This window comes from Rhinoderma darwinii, chromosome 5 (genome assembly GCF_050947455.1).
Source record: "Rhinoderma darwinii isolate aRhiDar2 chromosome 5, aRhiDar2.hap1, whole genome shotgun sequence".
NCBI classification, from domain to species: domain Eukaryota; kingdom Metazoa; phylum Chordata; class Amphibia; order Anura; family Rhinodermatidae; genus Rhinoderma; species Rhinoderma darwinii.
Genome location: NC_134691.1, coordinates 80,481,606 through 80,502,018, shown reverse-complemented (window position 1 = coordinate 80,502,018; position 20,413 = coordinate 80,481,606). Strand labels below are relative to the sequence as shown.

Below are 20,413 nucleotides of genomic sequence, written 5' to 3'. Positions count from 1 at the left end.
CAAAAATGATTTTTAATACCGAAATGTTGTCCTACTGAAAAATATGTACAGTATATGCCCTCAATACTCGGCCGGGGGTCCTTTTGAATTATTGCATCAATTCGGCGTGGCATGGAGGCGATTAGCCTGTGGCACTGCTGAGGTGTTATCAATGCGGGGTGGCATGGAGGCGATCAGCCTGTGGCACTGCTGAGGTGTTTTGGAAGCCCAGGTTGCTTTGATAGCGGCCTTCAGCTCGTCTGCATTGTTGGGTCTGGTCTCTCATCTTCCTCTTGACAATACCCTATAGATTCTCTATGGGGTTTAGGTCAGATGAGTTTGCTGGCCAATCAAGCGCAGTGATACTGTGGTTATTAAACCAGGTATTGGTACTTTTGGCAGCGTGGGCAGGTGCCAAGTCCTGCTGGAAAATAAAATCAGCATCTCCATAAAGCTTGTCAGCAGAGAGAAGCATGAAGTGCTCGAAAACTTCCTGGTAGACGCTGCTTTGTCTCTGGACTTGATATAACACAGTTGTCCGACACTGCTGCTCAGTTGTCTAAAGTCCTGTTTTCAGATGAAGGTAAATTTTGCATTTCATTTGGAGATCAAGGTCCCAGAGTCTGGAGGAAGAGTGGAGAGGCGCCAATCCAAGATGCTTGCGGTCCAGTGTGAAGTTTCCACGGTCAGTGATGGTTTGGGGAGCCATGTCATCTGCTGGTGTTGGTCCACTGTGTTCTATCAAGTCCAGAGTCAGTGCAGCGTCTACCAGGAAGTTTTCGAGCACTTCATGCTTCCCTCTGCTGACAAGCTTTATGGGGATGTGGATTTCATTTTCCAGCAGGACTTGGCACCTGCCCACACTGCCAAAAGTACCAATGCCTGGTTTAATAACCACCGTATCACTGTACTTGATCGGCCAGCAACTCGCCTGACCTAAACCCCATAGAGAATCTATAGGGTATTGTCAAGAGGAAGATGAGATACACCAGGCCCAACAATGCAGACGAGCTGAAGGCCGCTATCAAAGCAACCTGGGCTCCCATAACACCACAGCAGTGCCACAGGCTGATCGCCCCCATTTCAGGCCGCATTGATGCAGTAATTCATGCAATAGGAGCCCCGACCAAGTATTGAGAGCATATACTGTACATATTTTTCAGTAGGACAACATTTCGGTAATAAAAATCATTTTTGAAATTGGTTTTATATAATCAAATTTTCTGAGACACTAAATTGTGGGTTTTCATTAACTGTTCCCATAATCATCAACATTACAGAAAAAAAATGCTGGAAATAGATCACTCTGTGCGTAATGAATCTATATAATCTAGGAGTGTCACTTTTTGAATTGAATTACTGAAATTACTTAACTTTTTGATGATCTAATTCATTGAGAAGGACTGGTATGATGTGTATATGTGTGTGTGTATATATGTATATATATAAAATATTTATTTTACATGGCCTTCCTTTATCACAGCTATCTTACAGGAATACTAGCCTTGATGCCCATAGCAACAACAATTCATATTTTTCTAGAGCATTTAACCTGTTCCCGCACCACAACGTATTATTGCTCTCTACGCAGCGGGTGTCGGCTGTGTTTTACAGCTGACACCCGGGACGAACTGCCAGGAACAGCAATCGTAGCATCTAAGATGTTACAAACAGGGGGCCAATGGTTGTCATGACAGCCCAGGGGCCTAATGAAGGCCCCCAGGGCTGCCTTTCTTCATCTCCTGATAAGCCGTGTATCTGGGACGGCTTAACAGGAGCCTGTAAAAATGACAATGTACTGCAATACACTAGAATTGCAGTGTATTGTAACTGCGATCCAACGATTGCTGGTTCAAGTCCACTAAAATGTGTAAATAAAAGTTTGCTAACGTTTTTAGCAGTGTTAAAAAAAATAAATGTTAAGTTCAAATAACCCTTTTCCCAATTTTTCCTCTAAAGTAATGTAATAAATAAACAAAATTGGTATCGCCGCGTCCGTAAAAGTCCGAACTATTACAATATACCATTATTTAACCCGCACGTTGACCACATAATAAAATTAAACTGCCAGAATCGCTGCTTTTTGATCACTTCACACAATGAAATAAAAAGTGATGATCTCATGTCGCCCAAAATAGTACCTATAGAAACTATAGCTCGCCGCTGCAAAAAATAAGCCCTCTTACCGCTCAATCGACGAAAAAATAAAAAGTGGCTCTGAGTGTGGCGACAAAACACAAAAATTGTATTTTTAACAATAGTTTTTTCCATTGAAAAGTAGTAAAACATAAGAAAAACTATATAAATTTAGTATCGCTGTAATCCTATTGACCAGTAGAATAAAGTTAACATACCATTTTTACCGTACGGTGAAAGCCGTAAAAACAAAACCCCTCAAAAGATTGAGGAATCAGTTTTTTTCCTTTTCCACCCCACAAAGAATTTGTTTTCCAGGTTCCCAATACATTATATAGTGCAATAAATGGTGCCATGAAAAACGTCAACTCTTCCCGCAAAAAACAAGCTCTCATATGGCTTTATTGACGTAAAAATAAAAAAAGTTATGGCTTTTGGAAGGTGGGGAGGAGAAATTAAAATCCAGAATATATCTGACGAGAAGGGGCTAAGAAATTAAAGCTGAGCTCTGATTGGCTGGTATGGGCAAGCGGAGCAGTTTTCCTGCTGGACTGTTTTGATAAATGAGGCCGAGTTTTGGGTCATGTATTGTATAAAGGATTTGTATATCATGTTAGAAATGTGCTCTCAAAATAAATGAATTATTTTAGTTATTTTTATTCTGATCTTTTTATTTCCTGCTCTGTACTGCTAAATAAAGTGATTGCTCATAGGTTCCATAGGGCTTAAAGGTTTTTTTTTCAAAATCATAAATTATCACCTATCCACAAAATAGGTGATCATTTTCTGATTTGCTGGGAGCGCCACTGCTGGGACCCACAGCGATCATGAGTATGGGGCTCCCGAACCCCCACCATGTTCAGCTATTTCGGTCATTCCCATAGACATTGAATGGAGCGGCAGCACGCATGCTCGATCACCGCTCTATTCAGGCTCGACCACAGTGAGGAGGAACAGGGAGTTCGGGACCACTGTTCTCACAATCGGTGGGGTCCCATCGGTGGGGCCTCCAGCGATCAGAAAATGTATCACCTGTCCTGTGGATAGGTGATTTGTGATTTTGGGAGAACCCCTTTAATTCAAAAAGGCTTGAGACTAGTGAATGTTACTTTTTATTTGGAGTGATTGTGAAATATAAAAGTATCTATGACTGCACTAATTGACTTTGGGGGAGAGTTACCAAAGCTAGTGCAAACAAAATGTGGAGCAGTGGCCCATATCAACCAATCAGATCCCAGGCCCATTTGAAAATGAAAGAAGCTATCTGGTTGCTATGGGCAACTCCTCCATTTTCTCGTTGCACCAGTTTTGTTAAATCTCCCCCCATTGTAGCTACATCACTCCATTACAACGTTTTGGTGCTTTGAAGTGGGAGGAGCTTAGCGGCCATCCTGACGCCCTATAAAGGAAACGTGTAGAAGAAGGGCCTGTAGTATTAATGGGACATTCATTTGCAGTATGTGGTTTGAGTTTATGGTGAATTGCTTCATCACATTTCCACATATTCGCTTTAACTTAACACACTGTTCATACTTGGACCAGAATGGTAGATGCAATTATTTTTTTTTTTGCTAGCCAGACTACAGTCGGCATACATCCCAGTGTAACCTATAGCAAGTTGCATAGGTGACTTTTTTTGCGCATGTTTTGAGAGGTATTGAGTACTGCAGCAAGGGCATCTATCACCTCATTAACTTTAACAAGTATTATCCAAAGGACTGCCACCTGCAGAGAGAGATGACGTTTCAGCTCAAGAACCACGAATGCCTTATGCTGCACAATACCACCTAGTGAGTCTGCATGTCGGAATAGATAAATGAGTCGGCCATAACCCACAGACCTGCATTCAAGCAGAATATCCTCAACATCTGGCTAACCACCAGTCTCCGAAATTACGCATCTAGCTATTAATTATATAGCCAGCAAGAGCCAGACTCCGAGCTGTAGAATCCCGATAACTGTGATTACCATGTGTACTAGTGTTATTTTGGTCTTTCCTGTAGCAATGTTTTACTTTCTGGACCATATAAAGTCTTCTAACTCTTTGAGTTCTTTTCATTCGTCTCTTTAAGGTTCTTTATGCATTTTATAATGAAATCTGACGTGTAAAAAGGAGCGTTCTGGTTGTGGAGTCTGACATGTACACATTTGTGTTTGCATGGTAGACCCAAAAACTGAGCGTTTTTTTTTTTTTTGTACCATCAAATGATTTTTGTGAGCTATAAAGAGTATCTGTGGTGCAACGAGCCGCTGACGTCCCTGATCAGCCCTCCTTCCCCATTGCATGTAATGCGGGTACTGTTAACCTCACCATCTAAGATCTGGCAAGGGGGCAGTTAGTGGAGCTCAGTCTTTAGTTTTGCTTGAAAGAGCGCCTCAAGTTCACCTGCAAAGTGACATTGACGTTTCCCCTGGGCAACATATAGTTAAATCTGGCAGGCTCCGTGGATTTCCTGCAAGGACGGGCTGCAAGTGGTTATAGCTCTATAAAACTGGCTTTCTTACAGAAAACAAATAGTTATATAATCCAAAAAACCCACCATCCCATTGTGAGGGTTTATTGTTCGGTGGTTTAAAAAAAGACAGGAGGAAAAAAACCCAGATTATAGATCTCGTTTATCCTTGCAACTTCTGATGTGCTTCCAAAAATGGTATTAAGGCAGCAGCTGAGGAAATTTTATGAGATAATGAAGCAGAACAGTTACTGAAAGCCATCTGCTCAGTTGTTTACAAACTTGCTCCAGTACTTCAGAGGCAGCGGTGCAGTACGTGTCTGAACTCCACAAGCTGCACTAGGTAGGACTAAATGTAATGCGCCTGGGCTGGGCCCAGCCTGCTCCCTCCCTGTGCAGCGTGAGCGGTTGCCAGGCAGGCCCGTTGGAAGCCAGCAGAAAGCACCACACAGAGGTGATTATATGCCACCATCTGTCACGCTTCAAGCCTACCATACAGCATGGCTAATCAGCCTTGGCAGGATGATGGATGAACAGCAGCAGCTGCCAAAAGCCACTGTTGGCAAACAATTCTGAAGTTCGGAATTCTCCCCTCACCCCCTCTCTTCTCTTCCTCTCCAGGGTCCTGCTGCGTGTCCGCATGCTGTACTATCTCAGGCAAGAAGTGATAGGGGACCAAGCTGACAAAATCTTAGAGGGTGCTGACTCAAGGTTAGTGAATGCACGGCTTGTCCTTGTCACAGAAGAGCAAGGTCTGTACCCGCTGTTACTAATTATGCTGTGCCGCTTTTACATTCTTGATTTTTCTTTTTCTCCTTTTACGGAGTCTCAATAACCCTTTGATGCCAACTGAAATATTTATATATCATTTTTTTTTCACATTAATGCAGTGAAATTCAGGTATTAAGCACTTTCTTTGTGCACTTCTGTTTCACTATATTTAACTCTCGTTATATGGAAAGCTTACATTTGGATCGTGATAGTTGAAAAGTAGACTCTGATATCTGTAATGAATGACCTGTAAGTAAATCTGCGCACAAACCCCCCCCACAAATTTATGAAAACGTGTGCATAGATTGAATATTTTTAGATCGCTAGAGCAGAGCAGATTTTCTACAGATTAGTAGGAGGGATTCGACTGTCCGTTCCCTCGCCACGGTTTACTTTATTATAGCGATTGCCTGAAATACTTTGCTGCTGGACTGCAAATGTTTAATTTGTCGCTCCCCTCCCCCCAATTAGCACATTTTACGCTTTTTTTTTTTTATTACGCCACAAATATCGCATACTGAACACTACAGAACTTTAATACTAATATTTGAGACTTTGCTGATTTTTAACTTTTGTAGTTGGATTAAATCGAGGCCTTTGGCCATGTCTGTTTCTTGTCTTTCCTTCACAGTGAAGTGGATGTGTGGATACCAGAGCCTTTCCATGCAGAAGTGCCTACTGACTGGTGGGACAATGAAGCGGATAAATCCCTTTTAATTGGCGTCTTCAAGCATGGTATGCCCAGTAGAGCTTCTGTTAGCTCAGGTTCTAGCATATGGCCTTCTGGGTTGTACTCGGATCTTGGGTGATAGGCAAGGAGGATCTTGACCTCTAGAACATCCTTTGCAAAAACTTATTGCTCTTCTAGAGAAATTGTTACCATTTCTTGGAAGAATCCCATTACTTCTCCAGTGTTTTAAAGTAATATTGGGATAAACTGTCCCAGTTAAAAAGACCTAAATAACCAGCCAGCTCTACTTTCCATTGAGACTATCCCTATTCTGTTGAGATAGCAAAGATCTGAAAACTATTCCACTTTTTGAGAGACATCCAAGAGATGTGGGTGGGGAATGAAAATATTTAAGACGGATCTATAAATAAAGTAAATCCATATTTGTAGTAATAATGGCCGAGCAGCGCTATAGATCTCCATAAACGTAGCTTCTAGCACTGCTTTCCTTGCTAACTCTGCCAACCAGTGTCAAAGTGGATGGTGGGCTTAACCTCTGCTATTAATCTGTACAAGTGCCTCCTGGGCTTTGTTCCAAGCAATATTTCACAAATGTCAGCGCCGAGAACTCCCAGCTCCCTTGAGTGGGATGCAGCCTTGTTAACTTTGAAAGGCTCGGGGATGCAGAGCTGGCATGATATATACAGTGAGCGATTCCTGATTATAATCCCAATTCTCTGGAGGTCGCCGGCGTATTCTCAGCAGCATGGCCTGACTAAAGGGGAGAATGATGGCTTATAAAACCTTTCATGATTACAGTTTGGCTCCAGGCTCTACAGCAGTTAGGAGAAGTGTGTTGTAGTACAAATCCTAATTGAATTGTGCTGTTCTGCCTATGTACCGAAGCCACTTGTATTTCTCCTAAATGGGGGGCCTCAGCTGAGGCCAGTCAGATCTAAAATCATTCTCCTGCAGTGCACTGTTGGGATCTGCCATTTTCTATCTACTCAGTTCAGCCAGTTAAAAAAAGCAAAACAAGTGCGTTCGAAGCGTAGAGGGAACAGTGTCATCTTTCTGACATACATCACATGAAACCTAATAAGACGGGTTCGATGGCCTTTCATATAACCCGTGTTCGCTGAGTGAGCGGGGAGGGAAGAGGAGCAGTTAAAAAATCGAGGCCGGAGTTTGGCCTGAATAAAGCCAAACAATAGATTAGAATAGAAGGTGGGCCGTGTAAGGTAGACAAGGGGAAAGAACGCATTGGTCTTTTCCTGTTGTAGATGAAAATCAAATATATAGACCATGCTCTTCCTGTAATTGATGGCCACTTATTCCCTTTTCCTTTCTTTGTGTTAATATAATAAGAGTAGTAACTAAACTGCAGCTCAGATCAGCTGTAAAGCAGATCACATGCTTTATCCAAACATCTCATGTCAGACCTTTTCATATATTTTTGTGTCCGTTCGCCCCCCTAATATTTCCATTTTCTCACCTGAATTTTCTAATTCTTCTTCTTTAGGGTATGAGAAGTACAATTCCATGAGGGCTGACTCAAGCCTGTGCTTCCTGGAGAGAGTCGGTATGCCTGATGCCAAGGCAATCGCCGCAGAGCAGAGGGGGACAGATATGCTGGCAGATTGTGGAGACGGGTATGCTACCGTTTAAGCAATATTTTGTTATAAACCTAAATAATGGTTTTGGTGGTAAAGCCTGTTTCGTCTTTGCTTTGACAGAGGAGATTTTGACCGAGAGGATGAAGATCCAGAATACAAACCCACGAGGCTTCAGTTTAAAGATGACATTGATGTAAGGACATCCAGATGACAACATATGGAGTTTTCGGAATACAATCGAGGGGGGGCGGGGATTTATCAAATCGGTGCAAAGGAGAAGTGGAGGAGTTGCCCATAGCAACAAATCTGATTACACCGTTATTTCTCAGAGGCCTTTTGAAAAATGAAAGTGGGAATCTGAAGCGAATCACCGGTTAACTCACTTTAACCCCTACCTGTCGTAAACAAATTTCAGATTTTCATGTTCGTTTTTTTTTTTTTTTTTCCTCCCCACATTCCAAAAGTCATAACTTTTTCATTTTTCCGTCGATATAGTCCTATGAGGGCTTGATTTTTGCGGGACAAGTTGTAGTTCTTCGTAGCGCCATTTATTGTGCCATATAATCTACTAGGAAACGGGAAAAAAACATGAAATATGAAAAAAAAAAAACAGCGACGACTATTGTTTTTTGCGCTTCGTTTTTACAGAATTCGCTGTGCAATTAAAACAACATGTTAACTTTATTTTGCTGGTCAATACGATTATGGCGATACCAAATATATATAGTTTTTTTTTATAATTTACTACTTTTAAAAAACGAAGTGTAAAAAATTTAATTTATTTTGTGTCGCAAAATTCTGAGAGCCATAACTTTTTATTTTTCCGTCAATTAAGTGGTTTGAGGGCTTATTTTTTTGCGGGATAAGCTGTAGTTTTTAATGATATCATTTTGGGGTACATGCAAGGTTTTTATAACTTTTTATTCCATTTTTTGTGGGAGATTAGGTGACCAAAAAATAGCGGTTCTGGCGTTTTATGGGAAAAGGGGGGTTTTTTGAACTCTCAATAATTTAAAAGAAAAATTTACATTAAAAAAAACACCGTTATTTTACTAATTTTGACTTTTTTTTTTTATGAGTTGGATCGCTTGCACTATATATGTCGTCTTTCTGACAGGTTTCTATTAAGCCCTGCCAGAGGCAGACCTGGGGGCCTTCATTAGGCCCCCAGGCTGCCATAGCAACCATCGCCACCCCGCGATTGCATTTAGGGGGCACGATGAGGTGCTAGAGGGGATCGCCCCCCTCTTTCTAACTATTTAAATGCAGCGGTTGCTATTGCGGCATTTAAATGGTTAAACGAGCGGGATTGCGCTCTAGCGCGATTCCGCTCGTTACTGTGAAGCGTCGGCTGTAACATACAGCCGACACCCGCATCGTATGGAGAGGGTTCACTCTGTGAGCCCGTTTCATACTTCCCCCTACCCGGCTATGACGTATGGATATGTCAAATGTCGGGAAGGGGTTAAAACTCAACCAAAACCGTGTGTGTTTATTTTTTTACATCACAAAGTTTTGCTTAAATTCTTGATTTCCTCTTTTAGGAGTTTGCCAACTCCCCCCTAGAGGATAAAGAAGAATGCATGGATATGGACATGCAAGGTAAGAAATGCGAAGATGACACAAGTCCAGTTTATGGTGGTGCAGATCTGTTTGGTGATGAATATCCATGCTAATTCTGAAACATCAGGGGTGTTGTATACCACTGGATGTGAATGAAAGGTCCAACTTTCTAAACTGAAAACAGAAGTGCACCTTTAACTTGCCTTTCACACTAATCTTACTACACTGCTATATTGTTACTCCTATTGTTTTCTTTTTGTTGAAACCATTGATTTAGACTTTCTGGCAGTGTATCTCTGAATACATGTATGTGATGTAGCCGTGAGTCATGTAGTCTCCTCCTCTGTCAGGAGTTTGAAATTGATCTGATAGTCCAAATACTATTTTAAAAGGTAACTAAACATTCAACAAACTTCTGACATGTTATAGTGACATGTCAGAAGTTTTGATTGGTGTGTGTCAGAGCACGGAGACCCCACCAATCGCTATAACGAAGCAGCAGAAGGGTCTCGTGTGAACGCTGAGCCACTTTGTTTCTGTTCTGCTTTTTCCGGAAATCGATGCAGCGGTGTAAGAGCTCAATTTCCGAGAAAAGCCGGACAGAAACTAAGCGGCTGAGCTCTCACACAGCACCTCTGCCGCTTTGTTTTGGCAATTGGTGGGGGCCTCAGTGCTCAGAACCCCCAATCAAAACTTCTAACACGTCACTATAACATATCAGAAGTTCGTTGAAAGTTTAGTTACCCTTTAAGGAAGTTGTCTTGTTACAGCCTTTAAAGAGGCTCTGTCACCAGATTCTCAAATCCCTATCTCCTATTGCATGTGATCGGCGCTGCAATGTAGAGAACGGTAAAGTTTTTTGTTTTTTTTAAAAACTTTCATTTTTGGCCAAGTTATGAGCAATTTTATATATATATATATATATATATATATATATATATATATATATATATATATATATATATATATATATATATATATATGCAAATGAGCTTTGAAATGGACAACTGGGCGTGTTTTTTTTCGTATGTCCAACTGGGCGTGTATTGTGTTTTTAACTGGGCGTGTTTACTTGTTTTGCTAACTGGGCGTTGTGATTAGAAGTGTATGATGCTGACGAATCAGTGACCAATCCGCATCATGCACTCCTCTCCATTCATTTACACAGCACATAGTGTTCTTACTAGAACAATGTGCAGCCACATACACAAGTGTCCTGATAATGAATACACATGACCTCCAGCCTGGACGTCACGTATATTCAGAATCCTGACACTTCTGAATCTTTTCTGTGAGATTTCCAGCAAGCCACGCGTAATCTCGCGAGATTACGAGGTAAACGAGACTTCGTTTCCCTTACTGGAAATCTCACGAAAAGATTTAGTAGTGTCAGGATTCTGAATACACGTGACGTCCAGGCTGGAGGTCATGTGTATTCATTATCAGGACACATGTGTATGTGGCTGCACATTGTTCTAGTAAGAACGTGATGCTGCTGTGTAAATGAATGGAGAGGAGTGCATGATGCGGACTGGTCACTGATTGGTCAGCATCATACACTTCTCTCCACAACGCCCAGTTAGTAAAACAAGTAAACACGCCCAGTTAAAAACACAATACACGCCCAGTTGGACATACGAAAAAAAACACGCCCAGTTGTCCATTTCAAAGCTCATTTGCATATATATAAAATAGCTCATAACTTGGCCAAAAATTAACGTTTTAAAAAAAACGTTACTGTTCTCTACATTGCAGCGCCGATCACATGCAATAGGAGATAGGGATTTGAGAATCTGGTGACAGAGCCTCTTTAATATATTTGATATTTTGGGCATAAAAGTGGCTGTATAACTGTGGAAACAGCAAAGCTGAATGCAGCCTGTTCTTCTTGCAGAAAAGAGTGGGGAAGGCAGTGCAGAGGGCAAACTATACTGGCCCAATACCTCAGCTCTCACTACCCGCCTTCGTCGCCTCATCACTGCTTATCAACGCACCTATAAGAGGCAACAAATGAGGCAAGAAGCACAAATGAAGACGGATCGTAGGAGAAGACGACCTCGGGAAGAAGTAAGAGCCCTGGAAGCAGAAAGGGAATTAATTATCACCGAGCGAAGGCAAAAGTGAGTCCTTGTACTTTGTAGATGTTTTCTTAGCCCTGATGCCGATGAATGCAAAGTAACTCAACTTTCTTTTTATGAAGGTGGACAAGAAGGGAAGAGGCTGACTTCTACAGAGTAGTGTCTACGTTTGGAGTTATTGTTGACACCGCTAAACAAAAGTTTGAGTGGAACCAGTTTAGAGCTTTTGCCCGTCTTGATAAGAAATCTGATGAGAGTTTGGAGAAGTATTTCAACTGCTTTGTGACGATGTGCAGAAGAGTGTGTCGCATGACAAATAAACCTGAAGATGGTATGTAAGATAGTTGCCAACTTTGGGATTGTTTACTTTTCTGAAAGCTTCGCTTTAGCTTGTGAGCCACAGTTTTGTTTTTTATGTTTTTTTGTTTTGTTTATAGATTTGTGTGATCTTTCTACACTGATTGAGCCTATAACTGAGGAACGTGCTTCTAGAACGCTCTACCGCATTGAACTTCTGCGCAAAATAAGGGAACAAGTCCTTCAACACTCCCAGTTTAATGAACGGCTTAAACTATGCCAGCCCAGCCTTGACTTACCAGAGTGGTGGGAGTGTGGGAAACATGACAGAGACTTATTGATTGGTGCTGCAAAACATGGTGTTAGTAGGACAGACTATCATATCCTCAATGATCCAGAGTTATCTTTTCTGGAGGCGCATAGGAATTTTGCTCAAAACAGAGGAAGTACACATTCAAACATGCCCATCCTTTTACCACCTGGCTCTAGCTATAGTGATACACCACCCATAATGCCCTCCACCCCAGTGAGGGATGAAAAAATTGTTGAGCAGGAGGAAGTAAAGTCCGAAAAGTTTGACGATGTTGACATAAAGGAAGAAGCAGAAATTAAAGAGGAGGAACCGGTGGAGTCTGATAAGTCTGTAAAGCAGGAAAGTGACCCTGAACCTGTCCCTGTCAAAGATGACATTAAAGATGCAGCTATGACTCCAGATGTTGACCCAAAATCCACTTCCGAGAAGGGCTCAGAAGAAGATGAAGAAAAATTGGATGATGATGATGACAAATCTGAGGAGTCTTCGCAAGCAGAAGGTAAAGATGATTTTTTCTTTTCTTGGTTTTGTATATAGTCGTTTTGCAAACAAAGCAGTCATTGATCCCATGACACTTTAGAAATTCTAGCTAAAGAGACCCATCAGTTTTCCAACCATTACCAGCAATTATCCGTGATAGAAATGTAGATTATCTTGATACATATCCTTAACACAATTCTAGGTGTCTGCCTGCTGTGTAGTTTTTTTTTAACTAAAGCCCCTCTCTACCAAGTCCTTGTCTGACGCTGTGTGCACTACAAAATGAAGGGGGTTGTCGCTTCTGTTCCCTGACATGAAATACAATGGTGGAAGGGAGACTGAATTCAAGCATTAAAGGGGTTGTCCAGTCCCTAAATATTGATGGCTTCTCCTCAGGATAGGCTATCCATATCTGATCGGTCGGGGTCCGACTCCCGGGACCCCTGCCCATCAGCTGTTTTGAAGGGGCCGCAGCACTCAGTGAGTGCTGCTTCCCCTTAATTTCTTTATCTGCTCGTACTATGAATCACCGACACACGTGTAGTGGCAGTTCACCGTATTACAGCCTTCTCCTATTAAATGTGAATGGAAACAGACTAATACTGTACCGATGCTACCAGTGTGTCGTCGATTTACTGTACGACCAGATAAGAAATGAAGGGGAAGCAGCACTGCGGCCCCGTCAAAACAGCTGATCGGTGGGGGTCCTCGGAGTCTGACCATGACTCATCAGATATTGATGGCCTATCCTGGGATACGCCATCAATTTTTAGGGACTGGATAACCTTTTAAAGTATCAGTTAGGGCCTTTTTAGCGTAATGGCTTTTATTGTGTGTACGAGAAGGCTGGGTATGAAGTTTTCTGTATTGACATGTGAGTATATATGAAACTGTCCATCCATTTATTCTCTCTTCAGTATTAAAATGTTGACGGTTTCTGAAATCGGTAATAGTTGCTATAGGCTTTAGATATTCATTGGCAGATCCAGACAAGTTTGGTGAGCTCTGTAGACAGTCTGTAGACCCTATAGAGCAGAGCTTCTCAATCTTTTTCTACTGGGGCCTCTCCAAAAGAACAAGATGATGACTGGGCCTCAACATTAGTCAATGGCAAAATGTAAAAATGTATCTCCGTTTAGCTGTCATTTGTCACCTGAACACAGTATAACATTAAAATGTGCACAAAATGAGTCCATTCTCTTGCTAAACCAATATTTGGTGCAGCCAGAGAAAGTCCTGTGCAGCTTATCACTTTTGTCAAAATTGCCTCCCCAGCTGCACCTCCCCAATAATTGGTGGGCGCCTCACCGTTTGAGAAACATTGCTATAGAGAATGGGTTGTTGGAAGATCCCTCGAAAATCGTCTGGATCGGCCAACAATAGTCATGCTTTAATGTCTATGGCCGTCTCTAGCTTTCTATGCTACAGGTTTTTTTTGTTTTATATGTTTTTTTGAGCCTGTTCTCATTTTAGCAGGAATAACTTCCCAAGATAAAAACTTTGATGAAGAAAGCAATGCTTCCCTGAGTACAGCTAGGGATGAAACGCGTGATGCTTTCTACTTGGAAGATTGTGAGCAGTCTGGACTTCATATGCTTAGAGAGAGGACATTTTCCTTCTCTTTCTGGCCCAAGGTATGTTGCTGTTCCTAGTATACAATCTACTCTGCGGTAATGGCTGTGATGTGCTCGCTGTATGTTTTAGAGTATAATAAGGCAAAAAAAGCTTCCTAATCACCATGACATGGCCATCTGGTTATAAAAACAAGACACTAATAGGCTTATTCCTGTGGAAAGGAGGCGGTTTGCAGCAGCTGTTGTGCTCTGGTTGTGGTCTTTGAGCAGTGTCTCTGTTTTGGGAGGTTTTGCTTAAATTGCTTTAAAAAAAAAAAACACTATGGAGGCCCGACAATGGCTGTTGCACAGTAACTGTTGATAATGTACATTTATGGGTAAGGCAACTTAAAAACAATTGAGGGTGGGGGTAAAATGGTTAATTTTGTGTAAGGATTTGTATTTTTTCCATAGTGTTACTTAAATTGAGGGCTGTGCTGCGAAGGTATAGAATGAATATTGACGTTCTGTAGATGCGGGGAAGTTTTTATAATGCTGAACTTTATTAGTAGTGACGCTAATGAGGAACCACTCAGAAAACCAGGCCGGTTTGCTCTGAAGAACTCTGGCGATTGCTAGATTTTGGAAGCAGATGTTTCTTTCTTTACCCACCAGCTGATGATTATAAGAAACAATGCACTACAGCCTCAAACAGTAGGAGTTCAGCGTATATGCAGACACTGCCTACTATTTTACCCCCCGCAGTAACTCTTCTTTTGTCTCCTTAATACACAAGGCTGAAAGCTTCTTAGACTCACACAGGTTAAATGAATGGTAACAAAAAAAGTAGCATAATAAAAAAAAAAAGCTTTCCCTGAGAACTAGGCAGGAATTACTTAATCATTGTCGAAACCCTAAACATTGAGTGCAACTTAGTTTAATTTCTTCTGTCATTTTGTGCTTTTCCTGGTATGATGCAGGATCGTGTGATCATCAATCGATTAGACAACATCTGTGAGACTATACTGAAAGGAAAGTGGCCAGTAAATAGACGCCAGATGTTTGAGTTCCCAGGGCTCATCCCTGGGTACACACCAACTGCCGTGGACAGCCCGCTGCAGAAGAGAAGCTTCGCTGAGCTCTCCATGGTGGCCCAGGGCAACTTCAGTGGAAGTGAAGATATCAGTGCTTCTCCACAACTGTCTCAGGCAAGTTATGCTCACCGACTATGTACTGGTGTTTTGTTGTAATGTTTGGTGTGCATGGTTTCTTCTTGGAGAGCTAGGATTTAGTATTCTAAGACACTTGTCTTTGTGTGGCCACTGAGAAAGGTGGTCTGCTGGACCACGTTATGTTGGGCATGTGCTCTGACTGGTATAAGATGGTTCATGCATGGACCGCCATGTTTCATATTCCTACAGTATTGATCTGGTATTTTGTACTTCATCTTCTGTATGTTTTATTTTGTGCTTAACATTCCGTTTTCTGTCCATTTCCAGGATGCTGCATTGAGCCTGTCTGTACCGCGTCAGCGCAGACGTAGAAGGAGGAAAATTGAGGTTGAAGCAGAAAGGGCTGCCAAGAGGCGGAATCTAATGGAGATGGTGGCTCAGCTACGTGGATCTCAAGTAGGGGCAGAAAATGGACAAGAGACTGTTGTGGATTTATCGAATGCCTCCAGGGAGGCAACAAGTTCTACCTCAAATTTTGCATCTCTTACTCCTAAGTTTATCTTGCCTAATTCCTCCACTCCTGTCTCTGATGCCTTCAAAACTCAAATGGAGCGACTACAGGCAGGTCTTTCTTGCACAACGACCAGGCATCTTCTCAATGGTTCTTTAATAGATGGAGAACCTCCAATGAAGAGGAGAAGGGGAAGGAGGAAAAATGTGGAAGGTCTTGATCTTTTGTTTATGAGCAACAAGCGGACTTCATTATCTGCGGTAAGGAAACAGAACATACTGCAGATGTACTTAAAGGTAATAGGCCATGCGCTTTATATACAGGATGGTGTACGGCTTATGCTAGAATATTCAATTCAATTGTTTTAAATACTTAAAACAAACGCAGAAAAGCTGTCAATATAATGCTCTAGACCAGTGAATTATTTTCTTTTCGTTAATACTTGACCCGGAGTCCTCAAATCGCATTGTTTAATTAAAATGAATGCAAAGCTGTCGTCATACTATGTGGCTCGGATTAGGCGCAGCATAGTAGGTGGACAGGTCCGCTGCACTATTAGCCCAAACGGCACAAAATACATTGTTCCTTTTGGCTAATAGCAGCTAGCAAAGAATACAGCGGTCTCCTAGTTCTAGCTGTATTTGAGAGAAGTGCTCATCCTGCTGCTCCCTACCTCTTCCCGTCCCTATCAGCAGTGATTGTTGGCTGTTGTGCACACAGCCAGTTACACGGCGGTTCGTCGGTCACTAGTGAAGGAGGCGGTGGCCCCTTTATGAATAAAGTGGACTCGTAATGGACTCGGCTGTATTCTTTGGTTACTGCTATTAGCCAAAAACACCAAAATGTTGTTGTTTTTTTGTGCCGTTTGGGCCAATGAAGTAGCAAGCCTGTCTCCAAATTATGTTGCCTGTAAACAGTCCAGAATAGTGTGATGACCGATCTACTTTAAGCTGCACATAACTCCCTTAATATAAATATTATTTAATTAATTTTTTTCTTTTAGGAGGATACTGATGTGACCAAAGCTTACGAGGAAGATATTGAAACACCACCAGCTAGAAACATTCCATCTCCTGGGCAGCTGGAGCCAGAAACTCGGATCCCTGTCATTAACTTGGAGGATGGGACCAGATTAGCGGGGGAAGATGCGCCCAGAAATAAAGATTTAGTTGAATGGTTGAAATTGCATCCTACGTACACCGTTGATATGCCGAGTTACGTACCAGTAAGTACAAAAGTGAAACGGCACCACTTTATCTATTTCATCTCTAAATCTTGTACTTGAACAAGCAGTTTTTACATAAGCTGCCATTGTTTTAATTCAAGACTGTATTTTAAATCTCTCCCAACAGAAGAGCACAGATATGTTGTTCTCCCCATTTCAAAAGCCGAAGCAGAAACGTCATAGATGTCGAAATCCTAACAAACTGGATATTAATACATTAACGGGAGATGAACGAGTGCCTGTAGTCAATAAACGAAATGGAAAAAAGGTAATGGCCACTGAAAAAAGTAGTGTTAGGCCTCATGCACACGACCGTAGCCGTGTGCACGGCCGTGATTTTCGGGTCGGCCGGCAGCGGACTGTCAGCCGCGACCCGCCCGCAAATCGTAGGACATGCACATGGCCGCCGTAAAAGGACATGCCCGTTCTTTCTGCGGTGCGGGTTCCCGGGCCATGCAAAGACCGCAAAAACTACGGTCGTGTGCATGGCCCCATAGAAATGAATGGGGCCGCAATTCTCCCGTGGATTTTCGGGGGAATTGCGGCCGCAAAAACACGTTCGTGTGAATGTGGCTTAACCCTACGGTTTCAAACAGGTTGCAATACAAGCATGATCACCTAAAAGTAAGTATTCACATGCGTAGAATTATCAATCCTTCTGTAGTAAGTACTGATTGCTTCACGTTCCAGTTAAAAAGGTTTTCTGAGAGAAGAAAAAAGGGTCTGCTTATTTTTTCTTCCCCCTAGTAACCGCTCCGCTTTTGTCTATGAGCTGTGCCTGGTATTGCAGCACAGCCCCATTCACTTGAACACCAGACATGGCTCCCATGGTAAAGAGGGACACCGTTTCTGGGAAAGGGGTCTAGGCTGTTTTCTGTAATCTTACACAACTTCTTTAAGACTCCTGCACAGGGTTGCGGAATCTACATCCGGTTTTTTAGAAGTAAAGTCTGAAGCGTTTACGCAATATAAATTGACATACTGCAGATTCAGAATCTGCACCGCAGGACCATTTCGGCACTCCTTTTCTGTGGATTTTTCCCACAGTGTGTGTGTGTGTGTGTGTGTGTGTGTGTGAGATTTGTTCAAATGTCACCCACTTTGCAGCTACTGTTCTACGTATGAAAATTCCGCATTTGAAAATCAGGGCGGAATTTCTGGAGCAAATATGCAACGTATGTGGGAGGCCTTGAGATCTCACACCACTGATTTTGTGGCATCTGGACAATAGAACATTATTTTTTCCACTGATATATGTATATTTTTTTTGTGCACATTACAGATGGGTGGCGCAATGGCCCCTCCTATGCGGGATCTTCCTCGCTGGTTAGAAGAGAACCCTGAGTTTGCTGTAGCTCCAGATTGGACAGACATTGTTAAGCAGTCTGTAAGTACAACACAATTTGATCAGTTTTTTTTTGACAAGTTGTCCCTTTTTATGGTGTCCACATTATAGCTGAATTTATTGAAGTGGACAGTTCCAATGTGATATTTGAGAACCATATATTTTGTAATCCTTATCTTGTGTAAGTATTAGGGTTGAAGCAGATGGATAACTGGTTCCTTTCATCATATTTAAAGTTGGACCGGCACCGATTACTTTTTACCTTTAACTAATTACAGATATTTTGTCTTTTTTAGGGTTTTGTCCCCGAGTCAATGTTTGATCGACTTCTGACCGGACCTGTCGTAAGGGAAGAAGGAGCTAGCCGAAGAGGGAGAAGGCCAAAAAGTGAAATTGCCAAAGCAGCTGCAGCAGCCGCTGCTGCTGCAGCCTCAACGTCTGGAATAAACCCGTTGCTGATGAATAGCCTGTTTGCTGGAATGGATCTCGCCAGTCTTCAGAATCTTCAGAATCTGCAATCTCTCCAGCTTGCTGGTCTTATGGGGTTCCCTCCGGGTCTCACAACAGCTGCTGCCGCTGGAGGCGATTCTAAAAACCATGCCGCAATGCTGCCTCTGATGCTGCCAGCCATGGCAGGGCTGCCCAACATGTTTGGGCTCAGTGGACTTTTAAATAACCCCTTAGCAGCTGGCAGCGGTAATTCTACTACTGCTTCCAGTCACGGAGAAACTGAAGATGGCACTTCAAAGTCTGATGAGAAGAAGGCAGAAACGGATGAGGACGGCAAAGACTCTGAGAAAACGACAGACGCTGTTAATGCTACTGACTCTGGTGCTGCTGCCACAGCTGGGTTAGCTGCAAATTCTTTGGCTTTCAGTCCTTTCCTACTGTCCACCATGGCGCCAGGCCTGTTCTACCCATCCATGTTTCTACCTCCAGGGCTTGGAGGATTGACATTGCCTGGTTTTACATCACTAGCGGGACTTCAGAGTGCTGTAAGCTCTAGTGAAGAAAAGGCCATTGACCAAGGGGAAGCAGAGAGTCGGGACGCCAGTGATGTAGAGGAGTCCCTGGACAAAACTGCAGATTCATCCATTTTGGAAGATGAAACCGCACATGGAGAAGAAATGGACTCGCCCAGTGGCGGGGAAGAAAATGACAAGGACAATGATGAATAAGTCTCAGTTACAGTGTTCTAAAAATTTTCAAGTGGTAGTCCTACTGTTTACACTCACAGTAAATGTCCATAACTAGTTTTTATAAGCTGTTCTGTAAAATAGTGTAGCAAAAAAAATGAAAAAAAAAAATCCAAGTCATGTCACACGGATGTGTCAAAAAGGTATTTTGGTCATTAAGTATTGTGCAGTGCATTATTTATAATTTCTTGCAAATTTTTTGGAGGACAGATTTTTTTTTTCTAAAGGAAATTTACATAATGCGCTGCAGCGGTTTATTTTTATTAATATTTTTTTACCGTTGGTATTATGAAAGCAGCAACTTTTTTTTGAATAATGGTGCAAATCGAAGGACAGGCTGCTTAAGGAATTATGAAGTTATTTATCTTTTTTGTCTTTTTTTTTTTTTTCTTTTGCTGTGAAGGTCAAGATTAACTTCTTACATATCATTACCTTTTTTGACTGTATATGAGGGTTCCACACACACAAAACCGTTTCCGACAATCTCTATGATGTAGTAACGTCTCTGTCTAGAGGCACAGCAATACAAGGCAGCTGTTGAATGTGAAAAGTATCCGATTTTTATTTTTATTTTTTATTTTTTTTTACATACTCACTGCTATAGTCGTTACAGGACAAAACTACAGTTAAGTCGTCTCATGAATTTTATAATGCACTGGTTTAAGCATAAAATTAAAATCAGGTACCTTTTTGTTTTTTCCTTTTTATTTAAATTTAAAGGACTTTGTTACTTTAGCCACAAAGCTATACAGCATTACCTCAACTCTAAACTAGCCTTGAAGTTTACAGACATGACTTTGTAAATGTTTGTGTTTTTTTTCTTTGTTTTTTTTCCGTTTTTTTTTCTCTTTGATTTTGAAACTGCTATCATGTAAGATAAACTGTAAATTGCTGCCAACAGTAGTAATGATGCTTTTAATAAAAGTGATCCATGAGATGCAGTGATGTAATTAGAAAACGTAGACGTGTCTAGGGAAACCAAATCAGATGGTGTACACCACTTTATATTTTGTATTCACAATAGAAGAAAATACAGTATTATGGCTTTTGTATAT

The 20,413-nt window shown here is 41.8% G+C and overlaps 1 protein-coding gene and 1 non-coding gene across 3 annotated transcripts in view; both read left to right on the top strand.

The window, feature by feature from the left end:
* The window catches only part of CHD7 (chromodomain helicase DNA binding protein 7), a 128,670-nt gene extending 108,738 nt beyond the window's left edge, over positions 1 to 19,932 (top strand). Inside the window, exons 24-38 of one of the 2 annotated variants that reach the window (XM_075826204.1) lie at positions 5,190 to 5,279; positions 5,971 to 6,074; positions 7,532 to 7,661; positions 7,746 to 7,818; positions 9,170 to 9,227; positions 11,083 to 11,308; positions 11,389 to 11,597; positions 11,704 to 12,375; positions 13,833 to 13,990; positions 14,890 to 15,117; positions 15,409 to 15,852; positions 16,596 to 16,817; positions 16,945 to 17,085; positions 18,100 to 18,204; positions 18,459 to 19,932. In XM_075826204.1, coding sequence (XP_075682319.1) covers positions 5,190 to 5,279; positions 5,971 to 6,074; positions 7,532 to 7,661; positions 7,746 to 7,818; positions 9,170 to 9,227; positions 11,083 to 11,308; positions 11,389 to 11,597; positions 11,704 to 12,375; positions 13,833 to 13,990; positions 14,890 to 15,117; positions 15,409 to 15,852; positions 16,596 to 16,817; positions 16,945 to 17,085; positions 18,100 to 18,204; positions 18,459 to 19,340 — 3,742 coding nt within the window. In that variant the 3' untranslated portion in view covers positions 19,341 to 19,932. Of the gene's footprint in view, positions 1 to 5,189; positions 5,280 to 5,970; positions 6,075 to 7,531; positions 7,662 to 7,745; positions 7,819 to 9,169; positions 9,228 to 11,082; positions 11,309 to 11,388; positions 11,598 to 11,703; positions 12,376 to 13,829; positions 13,991 to 14,889; positions 15,118 to 15,408; positions 15,853 to 16,595; positions 16,818 to 16,944; positions 17,086 to 18,099; positions 18,205 to 18,458 lie in introns of both variants that reach the window. The other variant, XM_075826203.1, reaches the window with a different exon arrangement.
* On the top strand, positions 9,277 to 9,371 carry LOC142654764 (small nucleolar RNA U6-53/MBII-28). The gene has a single exon (XR_012849104.1). It is a non-coding gene; the product is annotated as a small nucleolar RNA U6-53/MBII-28 (small nucleolar RNA).
* Positions 19,933 to 20,413: the final 481 nt, after the last annotated feature.